Source organism: Sturnus vulgaris, chromosome 2 (assembly GCF_052056855.1).
Source record: "Sturnus vulgaris isolate bStuVul1 chromosome 2, bStuVul1.hap1, whole genome shotgun sequence".
Lineage (NCBI taxonomy): Eukaryota > Metazoa > Chordata > Aves > Passeriformes > Sturnidae > Sturnus > Sturnus vulgaris.
The window spans coordinates 46,533,093-46,547,655 of NC_142244.1; the positions used below are offsets into that span (position 1 = coordinate 46,533,093).

The 14,563-nt window shown below is 42.9% G+C and overlaps 1 protein-coding gene across 2 annotated transcripts; it reads left to right on the plus strand.

Annotated features, from left to right (window-relative positions):
* Positions 1 to 754: 754 nt before the first annotated feature.
* On the plus strand, positions 755 to 14,489 carry ACAT1 (acetyl-CoA acetyltransferase 1). Of its 2 annotated transcripts, none has more exons than XM_014877646.2 (12): positions 755 to 821; positions 2,702 to 2,749; positions 5,281 to 5,398; positions 6,281 to 6,376; positions 7,163 to 7,263; positions 8,994 to 9,137; positions 10,911 to 11,061; positions 11,574 to 11,669; positions 12,346 to 12,459; positions 12,826 to 12,890; positions 13,538 to 13,695; positions 14,116 to 14,489. In XM_014877646.2, the coding sequence occupies exons 1-12, from the start codon at positions 762 to 764 to the stop codon at positions 14,234 to 14,236; spliced, it is 1,272 nt and encodes a 423-aa protein (XP_014733132.2). In that variant the 5' UTR covers positions 755 to 761; the 3' UTR covers positions 14,237 to 14,489. The 2 variants fall into 2 exon arrangements, with proteins under 2 accessions (XP_014733132.2, XP_088015564.1); XM_088159438.1 differs by lacking the exon at positions 755 to 821 and adding an exon at positions 2,494 to 2,547.
* The last annotated feature ends 74 nt before the right edge of the window (positions 14,490 to 14,563 follow it).

The following is a 14,563-nucleotide window of genomic DNA, read 5'->3' on the forward strand; positions in this document are numbered from 1 at the left end:
ACTCAAAGCGCCCCGGGCTCAGCGATACGCGGCACTTTCATCCCCACCGACCTTGTCGGGCGCAAGTTGTTTCCATACGGGATTAAATGTCCGCGGCCCAGGTCAGCTTAACCTGCACCGTGGGCCGGGGGCCGGGCCGAGGAGGGGCGGGGCGCAGCCTCGCTTACCGAGAGGACACACCCCCGGGGGCTGGCTCTTTTCCCGCAGGGATCTTCCGCGCTGTCTCCAGACGGTTCGCTACCAGTGATTTTCCTTCTCGGCGCGGCATCCCAGGCTGTCCGCCCCGCGCCCGGGGCCGTCCCCCGCACCCCGTGCCCCGCCGGCGAGAGGAACGCGCCCGGCGCTGCGGAGCCCCAGAATCCGCTCGGTTGGAAAAGCCCCCCAGGATCATTGAGTCCATTGGCCGAACACCACCGGGCGCTGAGTGCCACGTGCACTCTTTCTTTGAACACCTCCAGGGACGGCGACTCCACCGCCGTCCTGGGCAGCCCATCCCGATGTCCAGTCACCCTTTCCCGAAGGAGTTCCTCCCGATGTCCAGCCTAACGGGCTCCCGGGGTGCGGAGTTCCCGCGCACGCGGCAGCAGCGCCCCTCAGGCGCCGCACGCCCGGCGCCTCCGACGCCGCCACCCGCCTTCCGCGGCAGCCAATGGCAGGGGAGGGTGTGGCAGGCCCGGGGCCAATGGCAGCGCGCAGGGGGCGGGGCGCCGCCGGCTATAGGCGGGGGCGGCGGTGAAGGTGACGGGGGCGCCGGCGGGAACATGGCGGCGGCAGCGGGGGCGATGCTGTGCGGGCGGCGGCCGGCCGCGGGGCTGCTGCGGGTGAGGTGACCCCGGGCCCCGCTTTCCCTTCTCCTTCCCTACGCAGCCCCGGCCCCTCCGCCGGGCCCGGAAAAGCTTGGCCAAGGTCACACCGCCCCTGCGAAGGGGCGGCTGCGCCCCCTCCCCGCACCCTTGCGGAAGCCCCCGGGCCGGGAGGCAGCCGAGCGGAGGGAGCGGGTCCCGGCCGGGTGGGAGGTGAAGGGTGAAGCCGCTGGGGGTCAAGGGCGGCCTTTCCCGCCCCCGCAGCGCCGGGCCCCGCACGAAGCCCGGAGGGACCTTTATCCGCGATCCTGAGCGCGGCTTTTTCCACTGTCGGCGCCGGGAATGCCGCGGCTGCCGAGCCCTGTCCGGCACCCTCTGCAGCCGTCGGGATGTCCCAGCCGGGGCGGGGCCTGCATCGGGTTGGATTCATCTAATTAAGCAGTGTGAAGATACAAGATTGCAGCTGTATGAGTTGTTTGTCAGCTGGGCGGTGGGATGCTGCTGCCCACTGAGCCTGTGTGCCTGGCAGCACTGCTGGATACAGGCGCTGGCTGTGCCTGCGTTCCCTGGGGCGCTGGCATCCGACACGGCTGCAGGGAGCAAAAGGAGGGCGGGTGGATCACATCCGAATTGCCATATGCGAAGCTGAAGGTTGCATTTTACCAACTGTGGAAGTGAGGCCTGCCTTCCTTCCTTGACGACAGAGCACGAATACTCGTGGCAGACGCCAGTTGCACCTGGCAAACAATTGTCTGGTTTGTCCAGTTTCAATTTCAGGCCTGGTGCAGTAAGAGAATTTATGGTAGTATAGGTATTTATTTTGCTATGCTTGGTTAGGCTTTGTTTTTTGACACTAACCCTTGAAAGCACTGCTGTTAAAGCCCTGTAAGGGACATAATTCTTTCCCAGGGAGAAATTTAATTTAAAACTTCCTGCTGGCTATTATAACTTGAGCTGGGAAGAAAAAGAGACAAAAATCCCCGAACAAAACAAAAACAACTAATTCAAAACAGTTTAAAAAAAAAATCAGCTTTTTGTCAGTTGAAGGTTGCTAAATGAAGAGGAGAAACAGGCTAAATTTTCATGTTACAGACACAACCAGAAGGCATTGTCTAATTTATAAAAATGGTGGTGTTCTTGTGGTGTCCTTAAGCAGTTGTTTTAATTAGTGTTTATGTAGCTGTAATTCAGTAACGGTCAGAAGTTTCCAGTGTGCTGAAATGTTGTCTAAGGCAATGGCTAAAGAAAGTGGTTTAAGCCACTAATGGAAGGATTGTTCTGTCAATATATGCAACGACACCTACAGATATAATTTTGTATCTTTGCACTGCTTAATTAAATGAAGCTACTGGCTGGTGAATTGGACTGCTCAGATAATGCCTTTTTCTTGGTTTTGTTTTATTATCTTATCTTGGTGTGACGTTCTGAATTCATTATCTTTGCTTTTGTTCATGAAACAACAAGGGAGTGGAAGTTGTAGATGCAAACTGCCACTGATTAAAAGCACAGGAGTTAATGGTAGGAATGAATGAACAAAGTCCAGGGAAGCAGACAGGGGGACTAGTAAACTTTTTCAAGATAACACCACTCACCCCTGGCTTAGACATATGCTGTAGGTGTGCATAACAGACTTGGACAAAATGAATTTGGTGTTGTTTTTGAAGGAGTATTTGTTTATTTTTCAGAAAAAAAATTATCACAGATGTTATGGTGAGACTGTACTAGACTACACTTCTTTTCAAAGGCATGTTATGATTTTTTTCATATTTTTTCAGTGTTTCTTAGATATGAGTTTTTAAAATAATGACTTCTATGAAAGAAAATGGGTACATTACATATTGAAATATTATGGCATTGGCTTTCTTGATGTGAGATTCTGAGGACTTTCTTATTTTCAGGCTCTGAAGTATACAAACCGTGGCTATGCATCACAGCGTACTTTAAATGTAAGTATAAAGCACTATCTGACTAATAAGCTGCTATTTTAGGTTTGTTTGTTAATCACTGACACTTTTAGGAAAATCATCACTAAAAAAACTGGTTTAAAGACAATGTCACTTGTGCCCAAGCCACATTTTACTGCAAAATCTGAAATAAATCAGATTGCCATTTTCATTTTGATTTCCTAAGTGTGGGACAAAATTAGAAGTGTGTCAGCTGATGTGAGCTTCGTGTAACTACCAACCCAGAATGGGAAAAGACAGCGGATATCAACTGATCCCTTTGAAATTATTTGTGTTATCCTGTAACTTGCTGTTACAACATAAAAGATGAGGACAAGTTTGTTACTATCTTGAAGTCAATCATGATGAAGGGGTTGCAGTAATAGACAGCCCTTCATAGTTTTAAGTAAGTATCATTTGTCTTTGTTTATTTTTTCTAGTGTTTTCCTTCTTTGCCTGTATGTCTAAATAAAAAACCACACATGACCTGTTAAGCTTTGTGGTTAATTTTCACTGAAACCAATACAGCTGGAAGCAATCACTGCTTCTTCTTGACAGCTGTCAGGTGCAGCCAGGGGTCTGACATATGCATCTTTTTGGTGCCAGGTTCTCATGCTGCTCTCGCAGGGTTATCAGCTGTGCACGTGGATGTAGCACTAAAGCTAAGAGACAAAATAAGAGTAAATTGTTTTTACTACTAGTATAGGGCTGAATGTTATACCATGTCTTAAACTGCTGCTTACATGTTCTACTGGCACCTGAGCTTTTGAATATAGCCAAGGGTGGAGACTTCACAGCCACTCTGGGTAACCTGTGCCAGAGTTCAGTCACACTCCCAGTGGAGAATTGTTTCCTGATGTTCAGTGGGAACTCCTTTGTGTCAGTTTGTGCCCACTGGGCACGACTGAAAAGTTTGGCTCTACCTTCTTTGCACCCTTTCTTCCTGTATTAATATTCATGGTGAGGTGCCTCTGTTGAACCTCTCTGTGGCACTACAACCCTCTGGTGTTTCAGCCACTCCTCCCAGTTTGGTGTCCCCAGCAGACCTGCTGAGGGTGCACTGCACCATCATCCAGTTCATTAATGAAGCTGCCACACAGCACGGGACCCTGCACTGAGCCCTGGGCACAGCACTGCTCACTGGCCTCCAACCAGACTTTGTGCCTCTAACCACCCCCAGCCTGGCCATTCAGCCCTTTCCTATCCCCCTCACTGGCTGCTTGTCTAGCCCATACCTCATTAGCTTCTGGATGAGGATTTTATGGGAGACAGTGGTGAAAGCCTCACTGCATTCCAGGCAGACAAGGTCTGCTCTCCCCTCCTCTACCAAAACAGTCACTTCACTGTAGAAGGCTGGCAGTTTGTCTGAGCATGGCTTCCCCTTGATGCGTCCATGCTGATGACTCCTGATGATTTTCTTGTTCACATAAATGCTTTTTTTAGGATTGTCTCATCACCTTTCCAGGGATTAAGGTGGATCTGACTGACCTGTAGTTCCCGGGTCCTTTCTTACTCTTCTTGACGACTGGACTAATACTTGACTTTTCTCCAGTCCTTGGGCACCACTCATAATTGCTGTGGCCATTCCAACATTCTTGAAAATTACTTTAAAAAGTCACCTGCCAGCTCCCACAGAACTCATGGGGACATCTGATCAGGAGCCATGGATTTATATATGTCCAGTTTGCCCTGACTTGTTCCTCTTCCACCAAGGGATGCATCTTCCTTGCTCCACCCTTCTCCCAGTCTCTGGGGCCTGGGGTTCCTGAAGGCTGGTCTTAGTACTGAAGACTGAGGCAAAGAAAGCACTCAGTACTTCAGCCTTGTCCTTTATCACCATCTCCCCTGCCCAGTTCAGCAGCAGGCCCATATTTTCCCTGGTTCTTTGGTGCTCATGGAAGCCTTTCCTGTTGCCTTTGACATCCCTTGCTAGATTCAATTCTTGGCTTTCATAGCCTCATTCCTGCATGCTCAGACTGTGTGCCAGATTCTCTGTCCCCATTTCCATCTCCTGTGTGATTCATTTTTGTGAGTGAGTTTTGGTGTCCATCCTGGCATTTTTACCCATCTTACTGCCTGTTGGAATGGATTGCTCTGGAGCTTGGAGGGGTAATCCTTGAACATCAACCAGCTCTCTTTGATCCCCCTTTGCCCCAGGATGTTCAAGATTCTTGCAAACATCAATTCCAAGGCTGAGCTCAATGCAATCCACCTGTTCTATGTTCTTGCTCTGTCTTCTTGACCTGTGCTTCCTGGAGATCCCTTATCCCTGCATGGCAGCACTCCAGCCATGTGAGCCATCTCACCACAGCCCTGTGATCCTAAGGTTGCAGTGCTGCAGCTGCACACCAATCTCCTTATGTTTACTGTCCATGCTGCATGCATTAATAAAGATTTTAGTGCTCTGAAACACTTGCAGGATGAAAGAGAAGCTGTGACATCAATGAAATAATAAGTAGATACGTTTAAAAAATACTGCTATATATATGCAATTGTGAGAGAGATTGACTTTTATTCTGTTCTTCTGCATTTAGGAGGTGGTGATAGCAAGTGCTGTAAGGACCCCTATTGGATCTTTCCAAGGATCTCTTTCATCACTGCCAGCCACTAAACTTGGTTCCATTGCAATTAAGGGAGCAATTGACAGAGCAGGTATGTGTACACATTTTTTTTCCTATGACAAAGAAAACCCCAAATGGCTCAGTGTCTTTTCAATGGCTTGGCAATGGAAAAAAATGGCAATGTCCTGGGATTTTTGCCACTCTGGCATTTTTAAGTCTTCCACAAAAGCCATTTAAGTAAAGCTGACTGTCAGGTTCTGGTTCAATCTGAATTATATGCTGCTTCTAGGAGCAGAACGTAGCCTAGGGGTATCTGTGCTAGTCCAAATGTGATTGAACATGGCAATTGTTTTTTTGGGATGGGTTTTTATGACATGTGTAAGCTGATGCAAAGGCTACGTGCTGCTGAGACCAGTGGCCTTTCCTTTCCCTGCCCATTTTTTATGTGGGCACATGTGCTTGAAAGATAGCCTTGTCAGCCTTTTGATGGATTCAATCTAGCAAAAAAAATTTTTTAGGGAAGAGTAGGGTTAATACTACAAGAACTTGAACACCATTTCTTGTTGCAAGAGATGCAGCAGGAGAGCAGACCTCTTCTCTCTGGTGGCCTTGGCTTGCCCTTGCTAAACAAATGAAACTGTCATTAGACATAATTCTAGCACACAAAAAGTTTTGTGCATTAAACTATCCATGAAAATTGAGCATCTCAGGTGTTTTGTGAGACTTGGAAATGTTGACTTCGGTGAAATAACTGCAGCTTGTTCTGCAGGGTGACAGGGGAGTTATCTTCTGGTGGGGTCACCAGTTCACCATGCTCTGTGAATATGAGGGTGGAGGTCTGGAGTGCACCCACAGAGGCCTGGGCTCTGTTAGCACATGGGTTGGATGTGGCAAGCTTCATTAGTCTTTGACAGAAGCTTCAATGGGAACCTTTGTCAAAAGGATCCTGGATCAAAGCAATTTTGTTTTGTAGGAATCCCTGTGGAAGAAGTGAAAGAGGCCTATATGGGCAATGTCCTGCAGGCTGGACAAGGACAAGCTCCAGCAAGACAAGCAGTCTTGGGTGCAGGTATTCCTTCTCTTGGCACTGGGGCTGAAGGTTTTCTGTCTCTGGAGCTGGAAGCACTGGAAGTATTTAATGTATAATATTAGCTGTAACATGAAAGTTATTGGGTGCAGAAATTATTTTCTTCTCCCTTCTTCTGTGGAGGTGGGATTCATTACCTTAGCATGTTTCTAGGGAAGTCTGTAGGTCAGGGAAGGACTGTGTACTTCCTTGGATCTACTCCTGTACATTTTTAAAGGAGAAGGAACTACTTCCATGTCAGGCAAAGTGATAAATATGGCTCTTTTCTTTCACAGAATTATATATTTTTTTTTAGTTGGAAGGGACCTTAAAGATCTTGTTCCAACCGCCCTGCCATGGGCAAGGACACTTTTCCATTAGACCAGGGTGCTCAGAGCCCTGTCCAACCTTGCCTGAGATCTGTCTTGTTACCAGTTGCTGAATTCTGCAGCTTATTTATGCTTTTTCAGCCTTGGATCCTGCTTAGAGGCAGAGATTGGGGTTTTGGGAACAGGAACAGTTCTGGAGTCCCTGTCTTGATCTTGTATTTCCTTGCTTTCCCCCTTATCACAAGTCAGTTGTTGGAAGGGGAGACACAACAGGGGTCCCCAAGAAGGGTGGTAGCTATGGATAAGTGTAGATAAATTGCCCTGGCAGGCTAAATAGTGCAAGCTGGACATCCTGGGCTTAGATAAAAATTGGTGCCATATGAAATGTTGCTGAAACACCAATAAAATACTAAAGTCTACCCTTTAAATAACAATTGTACAAACAACTTTTTTGACTCAGGTCTGCCAATTGCCACTCCTACCACAACTGTCAATAAAGTCTGTGCTTCAGGAATGAAATCAATCATGATGGCAGCACAAAGCTTGATGTGTGGGAGTCAGGTATGTGCATTTTGTGCTGTTCTGTGGAAAAAAACACACAGTTAATGCTGTAGATCCTGTCCTACCAATGACTGTGCTCTTTGATTTGGGATTGTGTTTTGGCTTGGGATAATAAAGCTAATTAGCAAGGGTTTGTTTTCTTTTGTTTATGCAATCCTAATTTTATAGTCATTTAAGTATGTTTGAGTTCAAAACAGAAAAAATAGTAAATACTGTAGTTGGAAAATTCAGGCTTTCTTTAGAGCTGAGAAAATAAGGTGGATTGTTTCGGGGGGGTATTTACATCATCTCTCTACTGCTCTATCCCTACCCCACCTACCAGTCCAGCCTCCAAAATATAATTAAGGGAATTTTCAAGGTTTCAGTTTTGAAAAGGTGAAAAAAATTTTATAGACTTAGTTTTTGGTGACTTGACTTTCAGACAGTGTTAACATTTAAATGAATTAAATACATGTATTCAAGCAATGTTGTTTCCAAGTACACTAAAGATTTTTCAGGCTTTTTTATTGTTTTAGAAGAAGCAGAATTTATTGTTGCTGAATAAACTTTTTCATTAAAGAGCTTCATGAAGGAGAATTGCTCACCTCTGTCAACTTTCTTCCAAGATTTTCTATAAAATGGGAAAAAATTATGTCACTTGATGGGAGGATAGGAGAATACATAATTTTCAGTGAGCCATTAAATGCTGTGCAGCAAAGAATGTGGGAGAAGTGTGAATGTGAAGGAAGACATTTCAGTTTTGTTTTTAATTCCATACCCAAAGCATTTTGGCAGCATCTTTCATTCTTTGAAGTGAAAATATCATCAGTTCAGTCATATATATTTTTTGCTGTAAAAGTGTCTCGTAAGTGAGGAATACTTTTGTGTGTGTGTTGAGAACAAAAGTAAAGTAAGTTTTGGTGTCCCTTCTGTGGAAATCACAGTGTAACTGAAGTTAAGCAACTGCTTTATTGCTTCAGCCTTGCCCTGCCCTGGGGCCTGCTGCAGTTGATGGAAATCTTGTCACCAGACTTTGAACCAGGCCCAGCATGTCTTTGTAAACAGCTACATTTGGACTTAGTCATTTATATCCAATGACTTCATGAGAGTGCTCGTGCCTTTGGTTGGTTTGACAGATGTAGGCCATGAGCTCTGAATAGACCTGGAGTTTTCAGCTGAATTAATCACACAAGCTGTGCTTCCAGTCTCAGCAAAAGCAGAGACTCAGCCAGTTGTTAGTCTCTTAGAGCTATAAATTATGGGGGGGTTGGTACTGGTTTGTTTTTCCTGGCTGTGGGCTGTGAGGTATCTGTGGTATGACGGTCAGTGATGGTTCCCAGTGGCTTGAGTCAGTGTGCACCATTATATAAACAATTGTACTGGCTCTCTTGCCAGGTCTTTCACTTTATGGAATTGAAATGCCAGGGACTCTTGTTCCTCTGATCTGCTGCTGCTTCCATATCTCCACTGCCTTTCCAATTTATGTGTCTTTTCAAGAGTTTTGTCTCCAGCCTTCTTTCTTTTCTTTATTACTTCATGGCATATTTCTGCCAGGGTGGATTAACTATCTTCATCTGTCCCTGTTGTCTGCTTTTTAAATGCTTAAAGCGTTTTGGTTTTTTTCCTCTTTCTCAAAGACTCCTCAGAAATATGAAGTGCCCATGCTTAAGCTTTTACTAATATTGCTCCTGCAAAAAGTCATGGAGAACACACTGCATGATTATTAATTTTATCTTGTTTCCTTTGGGCAGGATGTCATGGTTGCTGGTGGGATGGAGAGTATGTCTAACGTTCCCTACACGATGAGCAGAGGGGCAACACCTTATGGAGGAGTAAAGCTGGAAGACCTGATAGTAAAAGATGGGCTGACAGATGCTTATAACCATATCCATATGGTAACTGTTCCTGCACAGTGCTCATGTATCAACCATAGATAGACCTGATGCAGATCTGCAGAGCTTGCTAATAGTTGTCATGAAACTGCTTCATCTAGCAAGCCTGGAAATGAGGAGGAAAAAGTCTTCCATTTCCAGGTTTCCTGCAGTAACTGTAATGGAGGGACTGGACAGAAGACCAAAACAGCGCAGCAGTTTGTGTGTTAGTAATTAGCTGTCTCTGCAGTCTGAATAGCCTAAAGCAAGGATTAAGAAAAAAGAATTCTGCTACTGATAGGTTGCTGTTGCTCCATCTGAGGGAGGGAGCAATCAAGTTGCTTGGTGTCTTTGAGGATACCTGCTCTTGGGGATCCAGTAGGCTCATGTTTTTCCTCCCCCAGAGTACATATCTCATATCTCCTGTGGGAAGGTTTGAGTCAGCTGGTGTGCTTACTCATCAGCAGGGTATCTTAAATTGGACAAACAAGGGCAAATTTTAGGATGGGTTTGGAAAACAACTGATGCAAAGATAGTCAAGAACAATCACTAGGGAAGAAAAGTTTGAAAAGAGAAGAGCTACTTTCAACTTACAAATATTTCTGATCTTTACCAGTGGTAATTCAGAGCTGTAGGGCATTGTTGATTGATCAGTTGGTGTTCTTGGTGGGATACAGGAAAACATGTCATGAAGAATATTTAATGTGATCCATAGATTTGATACAGACCTCACTTGTGTATGATTTATTCTTTTTGCACTCTAGTGCTTAGGCTATGTGGGAATGTTGAAATTCATTCCCACATTTCAGCTAAAATGGATTTTGAATGTGAGGATTTTATAGGAATCTAAAGGTAGTTCCCTCATGTGAAGAAAAATTCTAGCAGTTGGTTATAATACACCGAATTTTAATAGATTTGGACAGTATGTTGGAACCTTTTGTCTGTCATAGCAGATGAGGGTTGTTTAGAAAGCCTTAACAGTGTGTGAGAGCATACAAGAAAGTCCATAGGATGGCTTTAGGAAGTTACTCACCTGTGTTTTGGCAATAGCCGAAGTTGCTGGTGCTTTGAGGTTTGAAGACTTTAAATTCATTAATTACACAGAACTGAACTTGCTTGTTTGAAGAACTAGAGGGACACAGTACTAAAGGGTTTTGTGTTGATTCATTGAGTTTTCTAATGAAATGAGAGGTGGAAAAAAGCTTCTTCAAGGGCAAATCTTTCTGAGTGTATAATTACAGTCATGATTTGCCTACATAAAAATGTTTTGGTTGTTTCATTCTACTTATTCCATTCCAGTTATTAGAAAAAGGGGACACATATTTTAATTCTACAGTTTTTAGAAATTCTGAAGGCTAAATAAGCCTTGTGTGTTGACCTGTTCTTGTAATCTTTGGAAAAGGCAAGGTAATAATGGAGTGAAAACATTAGGAAAAGGATGTGAACATGTGGTTCTGTAGCTGAACAATGATCTTCAGTCTCTGAAAATGTCAGTCCTAAGCACTTAAAAACTTACTTTTGCATGCAGTTTTTCAATTGGAGAAAAAAAAAAAAGAGCCTCATTAGCAAAGTTCCTCTATGACTTGGATCATGTGGATCCAGGAAACATTTGCTAAATCTGACGATTGTATTTCAAAATCAAAAGTTACAATCTGTTCATGACTGTGTAAATCAGAAATGGACGCAAAATATTAATCACATTCAGTTCTGGAAATCTGCTGGTTGAGTTTTTTTCAGTTGTAGTTGTGCTTTGCATCTTCAGGAATATCAAACCTAACAGGCCTGGTTTTCTCCAAGGGCAACTGTGCTGAGAACACTGCAAAGAAGTTCACTATTTCCAGAGAGGAGCAAGACACTTATGCCATAGGCTCTTACACCAAGAGCAAAACAGCCTGGGACTCAGGAGTACTGAAAAATGAAATAGTTCCTGTCACTATTTCAAAAAAAGGTATTGTGGAAAGGTGTGATGAGATTGTTTTTCTCATGGAAAGCTGTAACACTGTCTATGTTCAGTGCAAATTGTGTTGTTTAAACATGCAAATCTCAGGAACATTAATTTCGATCACCTAAGAATTTTCTGTTAGGCAGACTTTCTGGTGAACAGCAGCTTGTCATCTGGTTTTTGTTTTTCAATTTTTCTTTAGTGTTGCACACCGTATCTTCTTTTTTGTCTAAATGAAAGGTTAGCTATTGAATTTAGTTATGGATTAAGGACATCTATTTGTTTTAATTTACATTAAAGATATGCTCTTTGTCCTTTTTGTCCAGCCACTGGGAAGTATAAATGGATTTGCTGTAAATAAATTTGATTAAGGAATAACTTTTTTTCCAGTTTATGTAAGCACATTTCTTGATGTGCATTTTACATGCATTTGCACTTTTTTACTAAAATAAGTTATTTATATAAGGCAGTATTTAGTCAACTGTTCTACAAAATACTAAACCAAATCTGAATTTCAGGGAAGCCAGATACAGAAGTGAAAGAAGATGAAGAATACAAACGTGTCGATTTCAGTAAAGTTCCAAAGCTGAAAGCTGTTTTCCAAAAAGAAAATGGTAAATATTGTTAAAAGAACTGCTTAACTTCCTGCCAAGTGTAAGGATGCTTTGTCAGGGTGGAGAATACTGTTCACAAGAGCTTGAATGCCCAGCAACAGACCCTTTATTTTTAAATGACTGCTGAGATTAAAAAACATGCTGCACAACTGCATTAACTGGTTTGGACTAAAAGATGGTCCAAGAACCTTAAACCAGTGAACACCTCTGTTTGGGACATTTACCTTCAAGAGTGACAGATGGGTTTCTGCTTTGCTGTTGGCTTTGGTCTCTGCCAAGTGCAGACTCTTGTTGCTGTGGAGCTGGAGTGGCTTTACAGAGTTGCCATTTTTTCCTGAATCTGTAATTGATAAAACTTCCTGGCTAACTCAAGGCTGCCCTTCATTCACAACCCCTTTCCTGAGCTGGAATTCTGTAAAAATGCCAGCGATGTAGCTGCCATGGAAGGCATGATCTAAAGTGGCACTGGGATAAAGATACAAATACCTGCATTTGTTTCATCAAACAGGTATCAAAAAGAAACTCATTTTTAGTTAACTCAGTGCAACGTGTTTCACCAAATGATCGAGACTTCATGTTCAATGAACTCGGGGAAAAACAATCCTTAAAGGGATATATGTGAGCTGTTTTGCATTACACTTTCACCTCCGTCTAAGGAATGTTTTACCATTTCTAGGAACAGTTACAGCTGCTAATGCCAGTACTCTGAATGATGGAGCAGCTGCTTTGGTGCTGATGACTACAGAGGCAGCCAAGAGACTGAAAGTCAAGCCTTTGGCACGGATAGTAGGTACGATTTTTCTTACCTGTAGGAAAGTCCTGGAAAACACTCCCATAATGTCCTCTCAAACTGGGAATCCTGTTTGGTTGGTTACCTGACATTATGGCTGCATCTTCCCAGTCCAGTCCTTGAAATTTCAAGTGTTATACTAGCAGACTTTTGACCATAAATGGAATTTTCTATATATAATAATAATAAAAATCTGAAAACATTGTGTGGCTTACTTAGGGCACTACATTTTAGATGTATCTATATAATGGACCATGGTATTCAGAATTTTTCTGTCTTGGCACTGTTTGCTGCTTGCAAAGAAAGAAAATCATGTATGGTAGAATAAAAAGTCTTTAACACCTTTTGTAATTTTTCTTTTTTCAGCTTTTGCAGATGCTGCTGTCGATCCTATTGACTTTCCAATTGCACCTGCATATGCTGTTCCCAAGGTAAGAATAAAACTGAGAGGGTTTGGGGAAAAAAAGAACAACCTTCCCTAGCATTCCATTGCTGGTTCATGCCCTCTTGGTGGGTCTTCATGAATTAGGATTGAAATTATAATGATTCATCAATACAAAGAATAGATGTTTTACAGAGGACCAAGGCTAGAATGCAGATCTTCAGAGTTAAAAAAATTTCTCACACCTATTTTGAAAGAGAATATTTGTTTTGTACTGCTTTTAGCAACTTTGGACCTGTTTACACCGTTGAAGTTTTGCAGCTTGTATGGCCAGAAGTCAAAATAAGGACGGTTATATAAGGATAGACTCATTCTAAAAGGAACTGAAGAGAATTGTATGGTGTGAGGCAGTACTGTGTCAGTTTAAATGGACTTACTGTAGCAGCAGTCTTAGTGTTGTGTGATGGAAATGCATCCTTGGCATGGGCTGCTCTCCATTCCTTCTTTGGTGAAAACTCAAGTTTGTGGTTCAGTCCCTCAGTTTTGCTTTTTTCCCATCTGACAGAGAGGTTCCTAAATGTGAATTTGTGAATCAGAGTATGGGCAGCCTGAGTCATTGACTTCAAAATAGACCTATTATTTCTATAATTAGTTTCCTATTTTTTATAGTAGTAATTGTTCTTTTATTATTTCTAGATTCTAAGTGAGACAGGCCTGAAAAAAGAAGATATTGCAATGTGGGAAATCAACGAAGCATTCAGTGTTGTGGTGCTGGCCAATATTAAAATGCTGGGCATTGATCCACAAAAAGTAAATATTAATGGAGGTGCAGTCTCTCTTGGACATCCAATAGGGTAAGCTAAATAAGCTCTGGGTTTTGCTCTGCACAGAGGCATTGTCTTACTCGTTTAAAATTTGTTTACCTGTAAGAGTGTTTGAATTTAATCATTATTATTGATTTGGTTGTGGGAGATGTATTCCCTTCTTTGAAAGAGCTTTGCTGCATGTAGAGGTATTCTGTAATATACAGGCTGATGTAGAGGTGATTTCTTTCTCCCAAAGAAACTGTAGCTATACATACACAAACAAAAACTCCATGTTTAAGAACCTTTGTGTATTCCTGTTATAGGTCCAGTACTTAATCTATATCGCACATAACTTGCAGACAAAAGAATTGTTTCAGTTTTTTTGTTGGTCCTGTATTCTGCCAACTGCCCTGTGTAGGTCATATCCCTTTTAAACTAAGTTATGTTTTTTGTTTTTCTTATATTTAGAATGTCTGGAGCAAGAATTGTCGTTCACATGGCCCATGCTTTGAAACAAGGACAATATGGTCTTGCAGGAATCTGCAATGGAGGAGGAGGTGCTTCTGCAATACTGATACAGAAGCTGTAGCCCAAGCACCATCAGAAACACAGCCTTAAATGCTCTCTGATCAAAATTATGAATGGTAGCTGTTACATCTTATTTATCAATCAGTGGATGAATTCTGTAACTGCTATTCTAAAACTTCCTAAGCATCAATGATTACTTATCCAGACCCCTGGCCTTTTATTGCTTTATCAGTGCAAGTTTTTATACAGTACAAATAAACAATGTCAAATTTTAATTTTGGCTTGAAACCTGACAATAAAGAATGTTAACTATGGCTCCCTCTGTCACTGACATACCATTCATACCGTTTCTCCAAGGACCTTGAAAAGGAATTCTCTTGCTGCTACT

Excerpts from the sequence above, each read along its gene's own strand:
- ACAT1 (XM_014877646.2), top strand. The coding sequence starts at position 762 with ATGGCGGCGGCAGCGGGGGCGATGCTGTGCGGGCGGCGGCCGGCCGCG. Across the intron at positions 2,750-5,280 it reads CATCACAGCGTACTTTAAAT|GAGGTGGTGATAGCAAGTGC; the intron begins GTAAGTATAAAG and ends TTCTGCATTTAG. Across the intron at positions 5,399-6,280 it reads GGGAGCAATTGACAGAGCAG|GAATCCCTGTGGAAGAAGTG; the intron begins GTATGTGTACAC and ends TTTGTTTTGTAG.